General features: G+C 47.3%; 2 protein-coding genes across 4 annotated transcripts in view; one reads left to right on the top strand and one right to left on the bottom strand.

The window, feature by feature from the left end:
- Positions 1–1,009: 1,009 nt before the first annotated feature.
- LOC119548225 (voltage-dependent calcium channel subunit alpha-2/delta-3) overlaps positions 1,010–19,460 on the bottom strand; it is a 53,924-nt gene continuing 35,473 nt past the window's right edge. The window contains exons 6-17 of one of the 2 annotated variants that reach the window (XM_037855360.1): positions 18,810–19,091; positions 18,031–18,738; positions 17,630–17,843; positions 17,368–17,573; positions 17,059–17,288; positions 16,620–16,652; positions 16,335–16,439; positions 16,015–16,276; positions 4,412–4,897; positions 4,180–4,335; positions 3,961–4,117; positions 1,010–3,894 (exon numbers count right to left, since the gene is read on the bottom strand). In XM_037855360.1, the coding sequence (XP_037711288.1) occupies positions 3,701–3,894; positions 3,961–4,117; positions 4,180–4,335; positions 4,412–4,897; positions 16,015–16,276; positions 16,335–16,439; positions 16,620–16,652; positions 17,059–17,288; positions 17,368–17,573; positions 17,630–17,843; positions 18,031–18,738; positions 18,810–19,091 (3,033 nt within the window). In that variant the 3' untranslated portion in view covers positions 1,010–3,700. The remainder of the gene's footprint in view (positions 3,895–3,960; positions 4,118–4,179; positions 4,336–4,411; positions 4,898–16,014; positions 16,277–16,334; positions 16,440–16,619; positions 16,653–17,058; positions 17,289–17,367; positions 17,574–17,629; positions 17,844–18,030; positions 18,739–18,809; positions 19,092–19,460) is intronic. The other variant, XM_037855362.1, reaches the window with a different exon arrangement.
- Positions 5,662–14,902, top strand: LOC119548226. 2 transcript variants are annotated; one of them, XM_037855363.1, is made up of 2 exons: positions 5,662–6,104; positions 12,390–14,902. In XM_037855363.1, exons 1-2 carry the CDS (start codon positions 6,081–6,083, stop codon positions 14,034–14,036), a joined length of 1,671 nt encoding a protein of 556 aa, XP_037711291.1. In that variant the 5' UTR covers positions 5,662–6,080; the 3' UTR covers positions 14,037–14,902. The 2 variants fall into 2 exon arrangements, with proteins under 2 accessions (XP_037711291.1, XP_037711292.1); XM_037855364.1 differs by having other exon boundaries at positions 5,662–6,078.

The raw sequence follows: 19,460 nt of genomic DNA on the forward strand, positions 1-19,460 counted from the left end.
AAATGTAATTATACATTCATCAACCATCAAAAGAAAACACGAATAACTATTTTATAATACCTTTTGTCATTTATTTCTCCATTCTTTCTTTTCTTATGCTTTTTTTCTGTTCCTTCGTTCATATTATGTATTTATAATATTTTTAGTTGTTCATCTTCCTGTTTAATGTTGAATCTTAACTTGGTTTTAATTATATTATTTATGTATACCATTTACTTATAATTTCCAGTTTGTAATTAGAATAATGAGCAAGTTTATATTAATTTATAATTAATTTATGTAAGTATGCGGTTTACTTTCTTTTTCTCTTAACAGTTAGGCTTTTTGCAAATGTGTTTTTTACGTTGACTAATGTTTAATAGTTTTCATTTCATTTAAACTATTCCGCGAAATTCTTTGTAGACATTCCATACAAAATAACATAAGCTTCGTCTATAGGTGTAGGTGTGTGTCGTTGGTGAGCGTATTTATGTGTGTGTTTTCTTGTAGAACGAAAGACATTTTTTTATTTTATCCAAATTTTTAAGCTTTTTTGAACAATTTCGATATTTTTGTAAGTTGTTTTGCGGGTCTCTGGAATATACAGAATGTTTATGACTTACATGTGTGTACGTATATGTATTTCATACTGTTTTGGTTTTGCATTAAACATTTATATTTTCAAATCTCATAATGACAAATTTAATGAAACAACAATTTCTCTCACAATTTAAAAGTTGCTTTGGGTTTATTTTAGTTTTATTATTTAATTGTGTTGACAGCAATAACAGAATTTATTTACCTTGATTATTCAATAACTGTGTTTTTTAGTTTGACATGAATTTTTGCTAACTTGTCAGCTGTTCTCTATAATGATTATTCGGTCTCAATTTTAGTAGTAAATGTGGCAATTAAAATTTAAGAAAATTATACCAAACAAAGAGCGGCAAATTATGAAAGATAAACCTTTGGGATTTCTTTGATTCTCTGTATAAATTTATGAAGAGAGAGATGAGTTTTTAGGGGATCGTTTTGTTACATGTTCTATATACGTTATTTTTTTTGGTTTTGTTTCGGATGGCTTTATATAAATGTTCCATATAGAAAGATGCTTGTATATAGGGTTTATAGAGAGCAAAAGTATGTTCATATTTTAATTATAGTTCATTTTGTTTTCGTTTTCTTGTGGTTTTGTTCTAGCAAAAAGCACGATTTCCAAAAAGCAAAAATCGCATTGTCAAAAATTTGATTTAATTCGTAAGTTAATAATGGTAGATTCAATTCTTTTTCATTTTGTTTTCCATTCCATTAAGACCAATAAACATTACATTCGTTTTTTTTTTGTGGTTTTTTCTTTTTCAATATATTCATATGCCTTTAGAAAATTATGGACTACACATACAAACATTCGATTTCCTTATAAAAATAAACAAACATAGAAAATCTTGCAGAACATTATTATAATATTACATACTTCAGTAAAGTTTTATTTTCCTTTAATTTTTTTTTTGTATCTTGATATGGAATTGTTGTTTTGCAAAAAGTTGAATACATAAATATGTTTATTATTTTCGAGTTGAAGTTATGCGAAGGAATTGAATGCCATTTTACAGTGGATTTGTGGTGAACAGGAGTGAGTGAGAATGTTGCTGATACCGGAAGATACCGGCAGCATATACCGAGTGGGGGATATAGAGGGGAAATGTTGGATAGCGATCTTAACTGTACGGTGTGTATATTGTGTTCTGCCTTCGGTGGCCTACCAGGTATATCCATTGTCGTTTCTCACACATTCCCACCCACACGCCACTTAAAGTCAGTCAAGGTCCCCAGCTATGCACACACGCGATCAAACACCAACCAATCACCTAACCATCCAAACTTTCACACACTCCAGCTCAGATTACGCATACGCACGGGTGTCCCGCCATAGCACTGCAACATCGTCAACGTTTAACAAACAGCTCTTATGACTTACGACTTACAATTGATTACTCGGTTTAAGTTGTGTGTTAAATTAGGTTTATTACATATTTACTATATATTAAATATTCTGCTAATATTTCTTCTAATGCTTGTATGATCCTTCTTTGCATGCCCTTCCTTCTGCCGCCCTAACTAACTACATTATCTAACCTTCTAATGGGTGTAAGAATGTTTGTTTTTTTATAATTTTCTTTTTTTATTTCCCCTGATTTCGCTGACAACTTAAAGCTGAACAGGTGACCCAGAGAGAAACTTTTGAAATTGCGTATGCTTGGTTAATGACTTTCGAGTTAAATGTTTTAATATATATGTCCTTATATAATCGTATTTTTTAGTTTAAGTTAATTAGTAGGTATTGATTTATAAATTGTTTTACTTTGCTTGGATTTCATTTTTCGTTAAGTATTTGTAATGGAAGACATTTTTTATACAAGTTTAAGACACAGAAAATATTCTTTCTTTATATTTTGTATATGTTTGTAAGTGTTTTCTTGTGTTTAGATTGAGTGAGTGTAGGTGTAAATATGTAAGTGTTTCGAGTAATTTGTTTTTTAAATAGTTTTGTTTATTAGTTTAGAAAAGAAACAAATATTCTTTATTTCAGAACTCCGATAGATATGTAAATTTCTATGTAGGCCTAATAAATAAAATAAAACACAAAGAACGTACGGTATAGTCTAGAAATTAATGAAACGATTATTCTAGTTGATCGATTTGGTTTTCGCTTGTTTTTTATATGAATGAGGTTTGTATAAAAATGTATATAAAATAAATTATTATTTCTTTTTCACTTTCTTTTATTATTATTTTTTGTTTTATGCAAAACTAATCAAATATATATTTAATAATTAACTTGTTTTTCCTTTGTATTGGTTTTGCTTTTTCTGTTCAAAATTGGATGTCAACCATATACATAGCAGATATGAACTGCCTATATCATTGTTCTGGTTTTTCTTTTGTTTTTGGTGTGCTTTTGTTGTTTTTACATTGCTGTCTGGTATTTCAAGTCTTCCATTTGTTCAGTGAATTCGATTTCGTTTGGTTGTAAAATATATAATACTTGATATTTGTGCGTACGCAGTTGAGTGCAAAAGTAACTCCATTTGTTTAGTATTAAAGTTGTACGATAGAAAACAGGAAAAATAACGAATTATTTATCGGTAGGAATTTTGCTCATTTTAAATATTTTCTGATACTATTTACATAATCCGGCTGATAATTGTTTTTTCTTCATTATTATATTCAGTTAATAATTTTTGCACTGCATCTTTCTTTTGCGTCTCTTAATTTGGATGAAAATCAATAGATAAATGGTAAACAAAGCTCGTTCTAGAAAGTATTTATATTCGTCTAAACAATTTTGTTTTAAATGCTATTCGTACTGCACTTACTTACAGAATTTGTGTTTAGCTATCGTTTTGTCTAATGGTCAATGTAAATCTTGTCCTGCAAATTATTGTCTACAAAAATAGGGATATAAACGTGTTACTATTATCTGTGTAACGTTGCTCTTTTTGCGAATCATCTAATAAATACATATTTGATTTTTCCTTTTACCACATTTAGTGGTAAGGGGTTTACTAACAGCTCCCACTTCGATCTCAAATCAACAAACTCTAACTGCGTATTTCCTTGGATCAAAATAAATTGCCCTTTAGAGGCCCTCTCTTTCGCTTATTATACTCGACACAAAAATAGTGCAAACCTAACATTCAAAACTGATTTAGTGCTCGTATCACGCATTGGCAAGCACAAAGGTCACGGTGACCATTAGGAGATGGGCCACAATTACCGAGCCGGACATGTGCAGCAGGGTGCTGCCACGTCCACATTGCTGTATCTCGATCTCCTCGGGATGGTAGTTGATGCACTTTTTGGGTCGTCGGCGCGACTCTTGCTCTTGACCCTGACGTCTCGTACTACAGGCTCCTAATATTCCGAGAAAAGACAGCGAATGAACTAAGGTTTGTTTATACATATCTAAGCAGTACCCACCGATTACGCCCGCCTCCTCCATGGGCTCAATGTCCAATTGCTTGGAACCGCATGGACACAGAGTGTCCACGACCAACAGGATCAGATTGCTGTGCGGGATCTTCTGGACGCTGAAAGGACGCTCGCAACCGGAAGCATGACAATTGGTTAGTTTACCCTAAAAAGATGCAAGACATTAGAATCCCTTCGTCAGGTTTCGCAAATATGATCTACAGCCACCTTGAGTGGATTGTTTTGACCACCCTGGTTGAGTCGCTCGGGCTGAAGCATGTAGAGATCTGTGCGCAGATCGCAGCGTCTAGCATTCTGGGGATCCGGTGAAAACCGCGGTCCCACATGAGGCTTATGCTGCCTAGGTGGTGGCGTCGTATATTCCTAGAAAAAAACATACCTCAATTAAAATTCCGATTTCATTGATAAAGAAATATCATTTCTTAAAGCCTCCACTTACCACATCTGCTGTGGTGAAAAACTCATCCATTTCCTGGTCCACCTGCATGTTGTATTCATTTTCATTCCCGAACTCGTATTCATCAGAATAATTGTTGTCCACAAACACAACATCCTCATTGTCGTAGGTGTACTCTTCCTGTGGCCACGCCCTCAAGGATGCCGGCATAAAGGACAACCAAGTGGCGCTCAGGGCCAAGAGGTGATTGAAGAACCAGGAGCCCAGGCGATTCGGTTGCAAGATGCCACCAGCAGCCGTATAGGGATTGTCCGCATCGGAGCAGACACCTTGGTAGTCGTTGACCGTTACCCTTTTGTAGATGCGGTCCTGGACCAAGGAGTCCATGATGGTCCCATCGATCTGACCGAAGAACTTGCCCGTGTGCTCCATCTCCTCCGATATGATCACAAACCCGCTGTTATCCAAGACATAGCAGTCGAGATTGTCCGATGCACACGTTCTCTTGCAGCCCGTCATTCCAGTGCACTAAAAGGAAAAAGGTTTTAGTAGTCTATTACTGTGTTTATGCTATGCCTATTTCATGAAATCAATTCATGAAATGGGCAAATTCGTGTGTGCATAAACACCGTTTCATGAATTCGATAACACACGAAAGTTGACTATGACTGTGACCAAACGGAAGCGCAAGCTGGGCTGCTAAGTAGCCTCGAGCTTCGCTGGCTAACGATCAACTTGTCCAGTCAGAGAAAACTAAGACCTCCTTGTAAGATACAAATTCAAGAGCATTAAGTTCTTGAAATTATAGGGCCCGTTCAGATTTATTGTTTCAAGAAGTATTGTCCAAATTGATTTGACTTTGAATCAGTTTTAAATAAAACTTGAAAAATTTGTTGTTAATATATTTAAATCAATAGATATTGACACTTGTGCAAAACCAATTCGAATATAACATTCGAAAGTAAAAACCGGAACAGCCCTTTATACTTTATAAATCTTACTAGCATAAACACCGTTTCATGAATTCGATAACACACGAAAGTTGACTATGAATTCAGTCCCAATTTACGAAATGCTGAGGCACAGCCTACTTCACAGCCTACTACTCTATAGAGCTTTATATCAAAGTCGAAAAATTTGACAGCTTTACTAATATCATTTCATGAATTTGTCTGCGTTGTATAAACAGGGGCTATTATAATTTCATGTTTTGGAGAATGCATGAAATTCATAGCATAAACATAGTATCTAAAATTGATATCATATACATTGTGACGAACCCGCCTAGAAGGCGCGTGCGCCACAATAAGTACCACTTTCGTTATTATAGCTTTAAGAGAAATACAGTGAATTATAATAAATGTTAAGTTTAATTAAGAATAAATAAGTCACAGCTAAGTTCAGAACCCTGGGCGGCAACGCCAACCGATAGTTCATCAAGACATGTTAAATACTAGAAAAGCGAAGGAGCTAAAATACCAGAAGTAGGAAAATACTAGAAATCCCGAATAGAGGAAAAGGCCGAAAAATGAGGGAGGGTCACGCGGCGATCGTGGCGGCTCTCTTCTCTCGGGATCGCGGAACGGAAAAGACGTGTGTTTCGGACACGGCTTAACGAGGTTTAAAAAGTCACGCGTGCTCCTCAAAATAGCCGAGCGGAGGCGATCAAGTGCTGGAGAGTGACCACGCGGGTGACACGCGGCACACATGTATGTACATAAGCAAGTCAGCTAAGGTTAGTACGGTCAGTTCCTCATGTGCTGAAGACGGTGTAGCGGACCCGAGTGAGGACAAAAGGAATGAATAAACGGTGAAGAATATCTAATTGCATCACTCGAGCGTGTGTTTCCTTTTCGTAGTTAGGTACCAAAGCTAACCTTACTTTACCCCGCCCACACCGCTGCTAGGGACCTGGATGTGGACCCCCTTCCCGTCCGGTCTAGTAGTTTCCTGCCTCTCCCGTAGTTTTGGGATGCGTGCGTGGACACCCTTCCCGCCGTATCCACAATCCTAGTTTTCCCGCCGCCTCTGTAGGTTTTGGGGATTCGCGCGTGGACACCCTTCCCGCCGTATCCACAAGCCTAGTTTTCCTGCCTCTCCCGTAGTTTTGGGGATTCGCGCGTGGACACCCTTCCCGCCGTATCCACAAGCCTAGTTTTCCTGCCTCTCCCGTAGTTTTGGGATTCGTGCGTGGACACCCTTCCCGCCGTATCCACAATCCCAGTTTCCCCGCCGCCTCTGTAGGTTTTGGGGATTCGCGCGTGGACACCCTTCCCGCCGTATCCACAAGCCTAGTTTTCCTGTCTCTCCCGTAGTTTTGGGATTCGTGCGTGGACACCCTTCCCGCCGTATCCACAATCCTAGTTTTCCCGCCGCCTCTGTAGGTTTTGGGGATTCGCGCGTGGACACCCTTCCCGCCGTATCCACAAGCCTAGTTTTCCTGCCCCTCCCGTAGTTTTTGGGATTCGTGCGTGGACACCCTTCCCGCCGTATCCCCAAACCTAGTTCCTCCGCCATCCTGGGGCTCGTGCGCGGCCCCGCGCTGTGCCGACTTACGCCCGCAAAGCAATCTCCCGGCTTGGCCTCGCCCGAAGGTCCAGCCCGGTGGATTTTTCGCCTCCGACGCGAAACCCGACTTACGCCCGCAAAGCAATCTCCCGGCTTGGCCTCGCCCGAAGGTCCAGCCCGGTGGATTTTTCGCCTCCGACGCGAAACCCGACTTACGCCCGCAAAGCAATCTCCCGGCTTGGCCTCGCCCGAAGGTCCAGCCCGGTGGATTTTTCGCCTCCGACGCGAAACCCAAGACTTACGCCCGCAAAGCAATCCCCCGGCTTGGCCTCGCCCGAAGGTCCAGCCCGGTGGATTTTTCGCCTCTGATGCGAAGTGCAAGACCCCGGCCAGCCTGTTAGGCCGCCACCCAGGAACCGGACTCTGCATGACCAACGTCATCTGCTTTTCTTCGACGTGAATAAGGACCTCTGGTGAAGACTCCCCCCCAAAGTTACCTGTTCCCCCGTGGAGCGGAACCCTCTAGTCCGGCGTTTCGGTGATTTACAAATTTTCTTGTAAAGGACTCTGGATCTGACTGAGATCTGTATCCCGGCCGAGAAAGCATCCTTACAAGTGGCGCCCGAACAGGGACACCGAGACTAGCGGGGCATTTATCCAAGTGGCCTAAAGAACCACCGTGAAAAGGGAAGATTCGCCCGGAGAGTCGAGACGACCGCCCCTACCCAGAGTCGGGGAGGAATCGTAGGATTTAAGAAGGAAGTCCGTCCAGGAAAACAAGACGATGAGTACCCCTAAGGAATCAGACGGTGAGTCCGAGGAAACCGATTTTATCAAAAACCCTGGTGTAGGAGTTCGCTGGATATATGCTCGCCGAAAGGACGAACTCAACTCACTCGCCGTTGAGTTTGGCTTTAAAGCGGATGGTACCGTCGAGGAGGCCAGGAGGACGTTCGCTAACCTAGTCAACACAAGATCCTTCCCACAGCGGGTGTGGACTCGACTAGCTCAGTTGCAGGAACAGTATAGCAGTCGGGCCCCGAGCCCTAACCCTGCGGGGAAGAACGATGAGATGGGACAATTTGCGGAGTCCCTCCGGATCCCCCTCGGCTCGGACGCCGCGCCGATCAACGCCGATCCAACGCGTCTTCGAGGGATACATCCAGGGACGACACGCGGCATCCGGACGCCGCCAGGAGATGTTCGCCCAGCCACCGGCCTACAGGAAAAAAATGTGCAAGGTAACACGACTCTCACCCAACGTTTGCTCCCCGAGAAGATGCATAAGTGGAACCTACGGTTCGACGGTAGCTCAGATCCGTTGGCTCTCGTCGCCGCACTCGAGGAGAAGATGACGACATACAGGATAAATCCGGACGAGATCCCCCGGGCTATGTCCGAAATTTTCGAGGGCTCGGCAGCAGGGTGGCTCCGCACTAGCCATCTGCAATCTGCCTCTTGGGAAACTTTCCGAAGGGAATTTCTGGATTTCTTCCTACCTCCCCGATATTTCGAAAGGTTAGAGGACGAGATTCGCACTCACATGCAGAGGAAAGGAGAGTCTTTCAAAACTTACCTGATCGAGCTCAGGACGAAGATGCAACAGGCTGGGTACCGAGAAGAGGAAGAGTTGTGCCGGGCATACGAGAACATGGCTCCCGAGTATCGGCTGTATATCAAGCGCGGCGAATGCGCGTCATTGAAGCAGCTGACACACATGGCTACCGAGTACGAGAGTGTCAAACAACTCGAGTTGATTCGAGGGGGAGCCCCAGGAATGACGGGCGGAAACGGCGAGGGATCGCGACTTCGACGGTCGCCGAATCCCTTCCGGAGCCCGGAGGGTACTACACAGACAGGTCGCGTGACCAACCGTATGATCGAGCAAGGAACCTCCCGAGTAGACGTGCAACGGGCCTGCGGCCGCTGCGGTGAGAACGGACACTTCCGTCGAGACTGTCCCAACCCACGCCGCGACTTCTGTTGGGATTGTGGTCGAGTGGGAGTTCTAACCATACAGTGCTGCCGTCGGGACGCCTCGGGAAACGGAGGACGTCTCCGCCGGAATCTGGGTGCGGCGGAGACGAACGAAGCATCGGTTCGACCCCAGCAAACCCCCCGTTAAGGGTACACGGTGGGCTCATCACGGCAGCGATAGAAGTCGGAGGCAGATGGGTGGACGCCACCGTCGACACTGGGGCATCAAGGAGTTTCGCCAGCGAAAGTTTTACAAACCTGGTCGCCCGCGCCGGCGAGGTTCGGGATGTGGACACTAGAATAGCGTTGGCCGACCGGTCATGTCTGGATGTTACGAAGTTGTGGCGAACTCCGGTCACGTTGGCGGGCACCACAGTACTATTACCCATGTTGGTGATGCCCACCATGTTGGATCGAGTGATACTTGGGATGGATTTCCTCAAGACCGCAGGAACGCGCGTGCGATGTGGGCAAGCCACCCTTGACTTGCAGCCCGAGCCACAAGCGGAAGGCGATCCGTTGTTACTCCCAGTGCTCATACCACCGAGGGACGATCGAGGGGAAGCAGTACGCCCCGTCAAGTTTAAAGTCCAATTGGGGACTGCCAGACAAGGAGGTCTAGAGGTTCTCAGACCGACGCCGAGGCGGGACACGGCTGCGATAGACGACACCGGGATACCCGCAGGGATGGGAGCAGGAGAGCACGACGAAGACCGACAAATCGTACCTTTGAGCCTGGGGCAACAAAGCTTCATCAACCGGGAGTTAGCTTTGTTCGAGAGTCTTCAGGGGGTTTCGCATGTCGCCGAACACCGAATCGTCATGCGCGACGATAAACCATTGAAGCAACGGTATTACCCCAGGAACCCCGCGATGCAACATGTCATCGATACCCAAGTAGACGAGCTGCTCCGCTCCGGAGCCATCGAGCCTTCCAGGAGCCCACACAGCGCACCAATCGTGTTGGTGAAGAAAAAGGCTGGCGATTGGCGCATGTGCGTTGACTACCGACAGTTGAACGCACATTCGGTGCCCGACGCCTACCCGGTCCCGAGGATCAACCACATCCTGGAAAAGTTGCGTCACGCACGGTACATCTCTACGTTGGATCTGAAAAACGGCTATTGGCAGATACCCATGGCCAGGGGTAGTCGCCAATACACAGCCTTCACCGTTCCAGGTCGGGGACTATACCAGTGGAAGGTCATGCCCTTTGGACTGCACTCCGCCAGTGCCACGTTCCAACGCGCTCTGGATAGCGTAATCGGGGCGGAGATGGAGCCGGTCGCCTTCGCTTACTTAGACGACATTATTGTCATTAGCGCTACAGAGGAACAGCACTTCGTTAACCTCGCCGAAGTGTTCCGCAGATTGCGGGCGGCAAATTTGAGGATAAATCCAAAGAAGTGTACTTTCTTCAAGCAAAAACTGGCCTACCTCGGTCATGTGATCAGTGGTGAAGGGATTCAGACAGACCCCGAGAAGGTGTCCGCGATTAATGGGTTGAAGACCCCCACCAACCTGAAGGAACTTCGCCAATGGATCGGGATGGCCTCATGGTATCGGAGGTTCGTCCCTAGCTTCGCGACCATCGTACAACCAATGACCGCCCTACTGAAGAAAGGGCAGAAGTGGACCTGGGGACCAGGACAACAGACCGCCTTGGAAGAGATTAGAAGATGCCTGACTACCGCCCCTGTGTTGGGTTGTCCGGATTTCGACCAGAAGTTTGTTTTACAGACTGACGCGAGTGACGTCGGTTTGGGAGCGGTGCTATCCCAGGACATCGATGGTCAAGAGAAGGTCATCGCATACGCTAGCCGCCGACTAACTCCTGCGGAGCATAATTATACGACGACAGAGAAAGAGTGCCTGGCCGTCATCTGGGCCATCAGGAAGATGCGGTGTTACTTGGAGGGCTACCGATTCGAAGTCGTTACCGACCACTTGGCTCTTAAATGGTTAAATTCTATCGAGAGTCCTTCCGGGCGAATAGCGCGTTGGGCTTTAGAACTGCAACAGTTCCAATTCGACGTGCGCTACCGACGAGGAAAGCTGAACGTCGTGGCCGATACACTTTCGCGACAGCCCTGTGAGGTGCTTCAAGGCGCTGTCGAGATCGAGGACCACTGCGAGTGGATCGGTAAGATGAAGAGCAAGGTACTCGAAGAGCCTGAGAAGTTCTCGGACTATATGCTAGAGAACGACCAGCTGTACAGGAATATGGGTTACCGAGCTGACGACGAGGACTACTTCCCGTGGAAACTCTGCGTGCCCACCCCCCATAGAGCCCGCGTCTTATACGAGTGTCATGATTCCCCGACCGCAGGACACTTGGGGGTCCGAAAGACGATCAACCGCCTGTCACAAAGATATTTCTGGCCCGGCATGTACCGCGATGCAAAACACCATGTTCGACACTGCGAGTCGTGCCAGAAATTTAAGACCGTTCAGACCAAAGCAGCCGGGAAAATGCTAACCCGCGTCGTAAACGAACCCTTTGACATTCTCTGTGCCGACTTCGTGGGTCCACTGCCCCGTTCGAAACAGGGGAACTCTATGCTTCTGGTCTTCCATGACGTGTTCTCCAAATGGGTAGAGCTGATCCCACTCCGGAAAGCCACCGCCGCTGTAGTACAGAGAGCGTTTCGGGAACGTATACTCGGGCGAGTGGGCGTCCCCCGGAAGTTCGTGTGCGACAATGGAGCCCAGTTCACAAGTCGGGCCCTAAAAGACTACTTTACCAAACTCGGCGTGGAAGTCCAGTACACGGCCCCGTATTGTCCGCAAGAGAATCCCACCGAGAGGACCAATCGTACAGTGAAGACACTGATATCTCAGCTGTCGGAAGACGACCAAAGTTCTTGGGATAGTATGTTGCCGGAGATTTCCCTCGCTATCAATAGCAGCATATCGGATTCGACGGGATATACTCCCGCATTTCTCACTCAGGGACGGGAGTTACGCCTGCCTGCGATGTTGTACGACGAACTTACCCCTGGATCGGGGGTCTTACATACAGGTCCTGAAGACAAGGCGTCGCGTCTCAAAGGAATCTTCGACATCGTGCGATCGAATCTACAACGAGCATCTCTAGAACAGGCGAGGCACTATAATCTTCGAAGGCGCGAATGGAGACCAACACTAGGGAGTCAAGTGTGGCTGCGACAACATCCCTTATCGAAGGCTGCCGAGGGGTTCGCCGCCAAACTCGCTCCCAAATATGACGGTCCCTATACCGTCGCGAAGTTTACGTCTCCAAACTTGGTTCGCCTGCGGCGCCCGGGAGACCGACGGCGAAGGATCGCCAATATATCACAGCTTAAACCCTACTATGCGGTAGACACCCCCGACACGATCGACGACGGCATCACCGGGGCGAGCGACCCGGCACGGTAAGCGCCCAGAACCGCGGGATAGTTTTAAGATCAATGATTGTAATAGGTTAAGATTGACGGGTCCTATGTTAGCTACACCGTTAGGTAGGGAGTTCAGAAGATAGGGTTATACCAATAAGTCTAGACTAATATTCCAGATGGACGAGGTAATCGTGGTATCCGACGACTCCGGCGACACCGAGGCCTTCCACCCGGGGGCAAACTATGAGGACGGCCGTGAAGAAGAAGAGGAAGAGGAGTCCCCCACCTCCGAAGGTGAAGCCGAGGGCGGCTCAATGGGAGTAGACGGCGACGATTCCCAGGATCCCGGCGACCCACATTTTGCTGGACTTCGCGGAGGTCTGTGGAGTCCCCGACCCGGGCAGTCGCGTCGAGGCTTCCAGCCGACGTCGCCCCAACCGGCCTCGTACCGCCTCGACGACGACGAGGACAGCGCCAGCGACCACGAGGCTGACCGATTCAGTCGACCCCCACGCTCCGGCTACAGCTCACCGTACGGCCATCCCCAAGGACGACGACCCGGGGAGCCGTACTACGCCGAGTCGCGACAATCAGAATCGGAGGAGGACTGCCCGTGGACCAGACGCGATCCCCGGGCGGGCCATCCGAGGTACTCTCGGCCCGGACAACCACAGTTTCCGGACGTAGAACACTTCTACCACCATTCGACCGAGGATCAGGTGTGCAGGTACGCCGGACACGTGTCGCTCATGCGCATCGACGTCCGATCGGTACTTATAAAGGTACCTGGACTACCTGCGCAAGGGCCATATGCAGATGAACCTCCATCCCCACCCCCATGCCCGGCACTTGAAGCCGGCGAAGGAGGTAACCTCGAGGCCGATCGTTCGCCGTACGACGTAACAGCCCAACTAGAGGGGGAAACTGCTAAGGGATCCGAAGGTCTAACAACTCCTCCCCGGCGAGTTTTGACGACCCCAGCCACGCTCTCTCAAGGGGTCCAGACGTCCCCAATAAGAGAGGACCATCGGCAGGAGGTGTCCGACCAGGGAACCCAGACCTCGCCGCCCAACCGGCAGGACCTACGTCGCTTGACTCAGACGCCCGAGATGCAGGTGCCTTACGACGAGGGGCCTATCAGTTCGAGACACGACGTCGAAATCTCAACACCGATCCTTCCGTGTTCCGAGTATCTGGCCGGCTTCGAGTTGGTCACGGACACCGAGGACGATGATGAAGAAAGGCCCCTGTTTCGCCGTTCCTTTGTGGCGTCACCTCAGCAGGACCAGACGGCCGAGGCCATACCCTCCGGAGCCTACATCGAACGTTCTCGCCCGGAGAGCGGGAGGAACCTTTGGTCCACGACACGAGAGGATGGGAACCCCCAACGAGCCCCCAATTGCGCCCACCCTGGCGAACCACTTACTGAATGGGAGAATCAGGTGCTCGAGCAAGTCCTCACGGATCTGTCGGGAGTTAGGTTCCCCGAACCTACCATTGACGCGGTTCTCAGACGCGCGCAACCAGCGACCGAAACGAACGCGTCACCCACTTCCACGGCGGAGGTAGATCGGTCGGCACACACGGAGGACGACCTATGCCCACTACCAGAAGGTTGGATCGGGGGCAACAATTTACGCTTCCTACCCCGACGCGTCATAAGCCAAATAGAGTCGAAGGTGGCTACCCGTATCGGTCGCGGACGTCGAGTGCGAATAGCCGTCGGAGCGGGCGCCTATAAGTTCATCGTCACCATCAAGGACGACGGGCGCCTCTACATTGCGCCGCGGGAAGAAAGGGGGGGGTGTGACGAACCCGCCTAGAAGGCGCGTGCGCCACAATAAGTACCACTTTCGTTATTATAGCTTTAAGAGAAATACAGTGAATTATAATAAATGTTAAGTTTAATTAAGAATAAATAAGTCACAGCTAAGTTCAGAACCCTGGGCGGCAACGCCAACCGATAGTTCATCAAGACATGTTAAATACTAGAAAAGCGAAGGAGCTAAAATACCAGAAGTAGGAAAATACTAGAAATCCCGAATAGAGGAAAAGGCCGAAAAATGAGGGAGGGTCACGCGGCGATCGTGGCGGCTCTCTTCTCTCGGGATCGCGGAACGGAAAAGACGTGTGTTTCGGACACGGCTTAACGAGGTTTAAAAAGTCACGCGTGCTCCTCAAAATAGCCGAGCGGAGGCGATCAAGTGCTGGAGAGTGACCACGCGGGTGACACGCGGCACACATGTATGTACATAAGCAAGTCAGCTAAGGTTAGTACGGTCAGTTCCTCATGTGCTGAAGACGGTGTAGCGGACCCGAGTGAGGACAAAAGGAATGAATAAACGGTGAAGAATATCTAATTGCATCACTCGAGCGTGTGTTTCCTTTTCGTAGTTAGGTACCAAAGCTAACCTTACTTTACCCCGCCCACACCGCTGCTAGGGACCTGGATGTGGACCCCCTTCCCGTCCGGTCTAGTAGTTTCCTGCCTCTCCCGTAGTTTTGGGATGCGTGCGTGGACACCCTTCCCGCCGTATCCACAATCCTAGTTTTCCCGCCGCCTCTGTAGGTTTTGGGGATTCGCGCGTGGACACCCTTCCCGCCGTATCCACAAGCCTAGTTTTCCTGCCTCTCCCGTAGTTTTGGGGATTCGCGCGTGGACACCCTTCCCGCCGTATCCACAAGCCTAGTTTTCCTGCCTCTCCCGTAGTTTTGGGATTCGTGCGTGGACACCCTTCCCGCCGTATCCACAATCCCAGTTTCCCCGCCGCCTCTGTAGGTTTTGGGGATTCGCGCGTGGACACCCTTCCCGCCGTATCCACAAGCCTAGTTTTCCTGTCTCTCCCGTAGTTTTGGGATTCGTGCGTGGACACCCTTCCCGCCGTATCCACAATCCTAGTTTTCCCGCCGCCTCTGTAGGTTTTGGGGATTCGCGCGTGGACACCCTTCCCGCCGTATCCACAAGCCTAGTTTTCCTGCCCCTCCCGTAGTTTTTGGGATTCGTGCGTGGACACCCTTCCCGCCGTATCCCCAAACCTAGTTCCTCCGCCATCCTGGGGCTCGTGCGCGGCCCCGCGCTGTGCCGACTTACGCCCGCAAAGCAATCTCCCGGCTTGGCCTCGCCCGAAGGTCCAGCCCGGTGGATTTTTCGCCTCCGACGCGAAACCCGACTTACGCCCGCAAAGCAATCTCCCGGCTTGGCCTCGCCCGAAGGTCCAGCCCGGTGGATTTTTCGCCTCCGACGCGAAACCCGACTTACGCCCGCAAAGCAATCTCCCGGCTTGGCCTCGCCCGAAGGTCCAGCCCGGTGGATTTTTCGCCTCCGACGCGAAACCCAAGACTTACGCCCGCAAAGCAATCCCCCGGCTTGGCCTCGCCCGAAGGTCCAGCCCGGTGGATTTTTCGCCTCTGATGCGAAGTGCAAGACCCCGGCCAGCCTGTTAGGCCGCCACCCAGGAACCGGACTCTGCATGACCAACGTCATCTGCTTTTCTTCGACGTGAATAAGGACCTCTGGTGAAGACTCCCCCCCAAAGTTACCTGTTCCCCCGTGGAGCGGAACCCTCTAGTCCGGCGTTTCGGTGATTTACAAATTTTCTTGTAAAGGACTCTGGATCTGACTGAGATCTGTATCCCGGCCGAGAAAGCATCCTTACAACATAATAATGAAAACTCTTTTTAAGAAACCTTTGTTCCTCAAAAACAAATAACATATTTTAAGAAAACCATTATAACTATATTTTCATAATCATTAAATAATTATAATTATTAATCCACTTTCATAACTTGGACAATACTCACGGCTGATGTGATGTTAATGAAATGTTTCGCTAGCGAATCGTGCTGGAACTGGAGACCCACAACTCCCGCGGGAGCTTTGTGACCTCGATGCTCCACAAATATGGCATGTGAGGCGGTCACCAGGGTTGCATTCGACTTGATGGCATAGCCCGAACCAAAGGGTACACTGTACACAAAACTGTCTGGTTCCACGGAGTGCTGATCTATGGCTCGTTTGTACCACGATGTGTCCATGGCTCTTACATTATCCTCGCTAAAGTGTCTGGAAAAGTAAACAAAATGATTAAGATCTATCTATTAATCATCATTCGTATACGTACGGTTCGGGGGTATCGTCAGGTCGCTTGACATGATCAATCCACCGGAGAAGACCCGATCTCGTAGCCACAAACGAAGTAGCAACCATAAATTTCTGATAGCCTTGCCTAAGAGTAAAAAATAAGTATATATTAGACTTCTGGAATTTCCAGGATTTTAATCATTTGGGCCAGCGTAGGATATTTCTAAGGGGTTTTTGTTCAAGCCTTCTCCATGTGGCTGGTCCTCTAAAGCGATTGCATTGTTTAATTCTACTCCAAGTTCAATCGAATTACTCTTTGATTTACCTCTTGAGAATTGCCATCAATGTGGCGATTGGACTATAGAAATTATTCATATAAAATTGGTGCATATCAGTTCAAAATTGCATTTGTTTAAATAAATATTTTAAGATTGTTTGCAGTGGGGAAGAATATTTTTGCATTATGGTTATTCAGGTGAAAAAGTGCAGAGTTTTAGCAAAAAAGGAAAAAGTTTTTTGCCGTCAAAGAAATAGAGTGTGGAAAATATATGCGGAGAGAAAATGGTTTTTGTGCTTTAGTAAAAATTTATAAATAAAAAATTAATATCTTTTTTTTTAAGAACTCAAACGAATAGAATTAAATTAAATTTTGAATTATAATATACAAAAATTATAAAACATTTTAAATTAAAGTAGCTATAAATATATTTAAAAACAAAAAAAAGACCGCATTGATATGTCCAACATTGGTCATTCAAACTTACTGCTTATCCTCTTTGCCGCTGGAGGAACCCGTGGTATTCCTGTCGAGTCCATCGGTGACCATGGCATCGCGCACCAAGCTCTGGATGAGGGTTCGATCGCAGAAGTAGGGCTCAGCCTTGCGAGATCCCTGAGAGCTGGAGTGCTGCGATCCAAAGTGGCTCGATCCGGGCGGATTGCCGTTGGAGCCACTGTGCATGTTGTGATGTGGCTGCGGCGACTTGGGTCGAACCTGATTAGTGGACGGATTTTGGGTATCAGTATAGTGCCTTGATGAGAAATCCCCCCGTTACCCAAGTCAGATTGCTTACCGACATCCACTTCCAACCAGGGCGTCCAGCGCGAGACAGAAAATGCAATACCTGCTCCTCTGGCGACCCGAAGCTGGGCTCCTGATCACGTGAGGAGTACTCCCCGGAGCTTTCCCGTTCCTTTTCTAGATCACTCACGCTATTGTACTCGCAGTACACCCAGTCGGGATGTACGCGCCAGTTGTCCCCCTTAAAGTATTCGGTAACTGCAAAGAAATGAGTTAGTTGGAATAACAAAAAGATATCTTCGGTAATATCTTACCATTGTTACGCGAATGACGGATCTCCTGCTGGGAGACAAACTCATGGCTACCGTATTTCTCCGGGAGCACAATAGCCAGGGTGAATGGTGTGTCCTCGATGGGACCGTAGAAGTACCTATGTGTCCTGGTCGAAACCCTCTTCGAGTCATCGTAGGGATTCATCACAGTGAATTCCGTCTCTCCCTCTTTGGGTTTTATCATATCGCCGCGCATCTATGAGAGGTATTATATTACTTATAAAATTTTAAAAATTATATCTAAAAATATAGCTATTCAAATTATAAACATAATATTTATTACCAAACGATAAGTCCATATTTTTTTTGGGAATATTTGAGATACATTCACATAATATAGTTTGTTTTAATAATATAAACCAAAGGGAATCTGGGCCACATACCTCGTTCAGAAGATTCTTGTTTATTTCAATGGGTTCGTTATTATTGCCGAACTCCGTTTCCGGCAGTTCCAACTCCGTGATGTCGACCGAGGCGTACTTGGGCTTCAACTGGTCGATATATTGGTTGGCATCGCCCAGGGGTCGCAGATCGGGGTGATAGAGCACCCGTCCGTTGTTATCCACGATAAACGAATATCCATTCGGTCCCAGCTTGTAGTGGGGGATCACCTTACGGATCTCCTCGATGGGCACATCGGTGCCCACCACGCCCAGCAGATTGGCAACGCGCACCGAATGGTTTCGTCTATCGAAGACCGGAGTTGAAACTGTCGTCACCAGGCGTCGCTGATACTCCGAATCGCGTCCAAGTCCCCCGGACTTCCCAGCCACAAACACTGGACTCCAGTGGACGGGATGATCCGCCTGGTACATGATCATCGGACGGGCCATTACCAGGGCATAGTCGATCACCTTGCGACGGGCCTCATCGTAGTCGTTGATCTGGACAAAGAATCCCTTGTTCGAGCAGGCCATGTCATGCAGATTGCTCCGGCTGCCGGAATCGCTGCCAATCAGGTAGGTGAAGATGCGGACGGGCATATGTGGCCAGTTGTACTGCTTGATCACGTCCTTGTGCGACTCCGAGGTGCTTTCCGTGATCAGCATGATGGCCTGATTGCACTGGCTTCCAGCCCCCGATTGGTTGTACTAAAATTGGGCATTATTATTATGATTATTATTATAAGGTTACTCTCTTCTTTCGGATTGTAATATCCTACCTTGTGCAGCAAACTGAATGCGTACTCCAAGCCCGCCGTAAAGTTGGCCGTGTCCTGCAGCTTGATGGCCTTCACGGCCGACTTAATCTCTTGGATATTATCGGGTGTGGCCCGTACCATGCGATCCTTGAAGCAGGGCACGGGTGTCTTGACCACCTCCGAGAAGGTGATCAGGTTCACAAAGTCATCTTCGCCCAGGGTGTCCAGAATGTTGAAGGCGGTGGCCATGCCCAGGTCGAAGGACTTCTCTGTCATGCTCGACGAGGCGTCCAGGAGAATCATCTGTTGCGAAAGAGGCAATGAATTACAGATATCGGAACTCATCTTAAGGTATTAACATATATGTATCGCTATTATTATAATATTTGCAATAACTTATATAAGCATTTTCAGTGAAGATATAATGAATAATATATGAAAAAAATAATTTAGTTTAATTTCTTCACTTTACACGGTGTAGAATTTTAATACAATTTTGAAAATGAATAGGTAAAATGAAGTGGTGTTCGTTTATAAATCTACAGACCACTAGGTATGTTTTAGACTATACATTAGGTTTTATTTTCATTAAATATTATATTCTGATTTAAAAACAAATTCTTATAAATAATTAATTTCAGTATTTATTTATGCCACTCTATACTAATGGAT

This window comes from Drosophila subpulchrella, chromosome 2L (assembly GCF_014743375.2).
Source record: "Drosophila subpulchrella strain 33 F10 #4 breed RU33 chromosome 2L, RU_Dsub_v1.1 Primary Assembly, whole genome shotgun sequence".
NCBI lineage: Eukaryota > Metazoa > Arthropoda > Insecta > Diptera > Drosophilidae > Drosophila > Drosophila subpulchrella.

Coding starts and splice junctions, on each gene's coding strand:
- LOC119548226 (XM_037855363.1), top strand. CDS start 6,081: ATGTACATAAGCAAGTCAGCTAAG. Junction 6,105..12,389: donor ACATAAGCAAGTCAGCTAAG/GTTAGTACGGTC, acceptor CTAATATTCCAG/ATGGACGAGGTAATCGTGGT.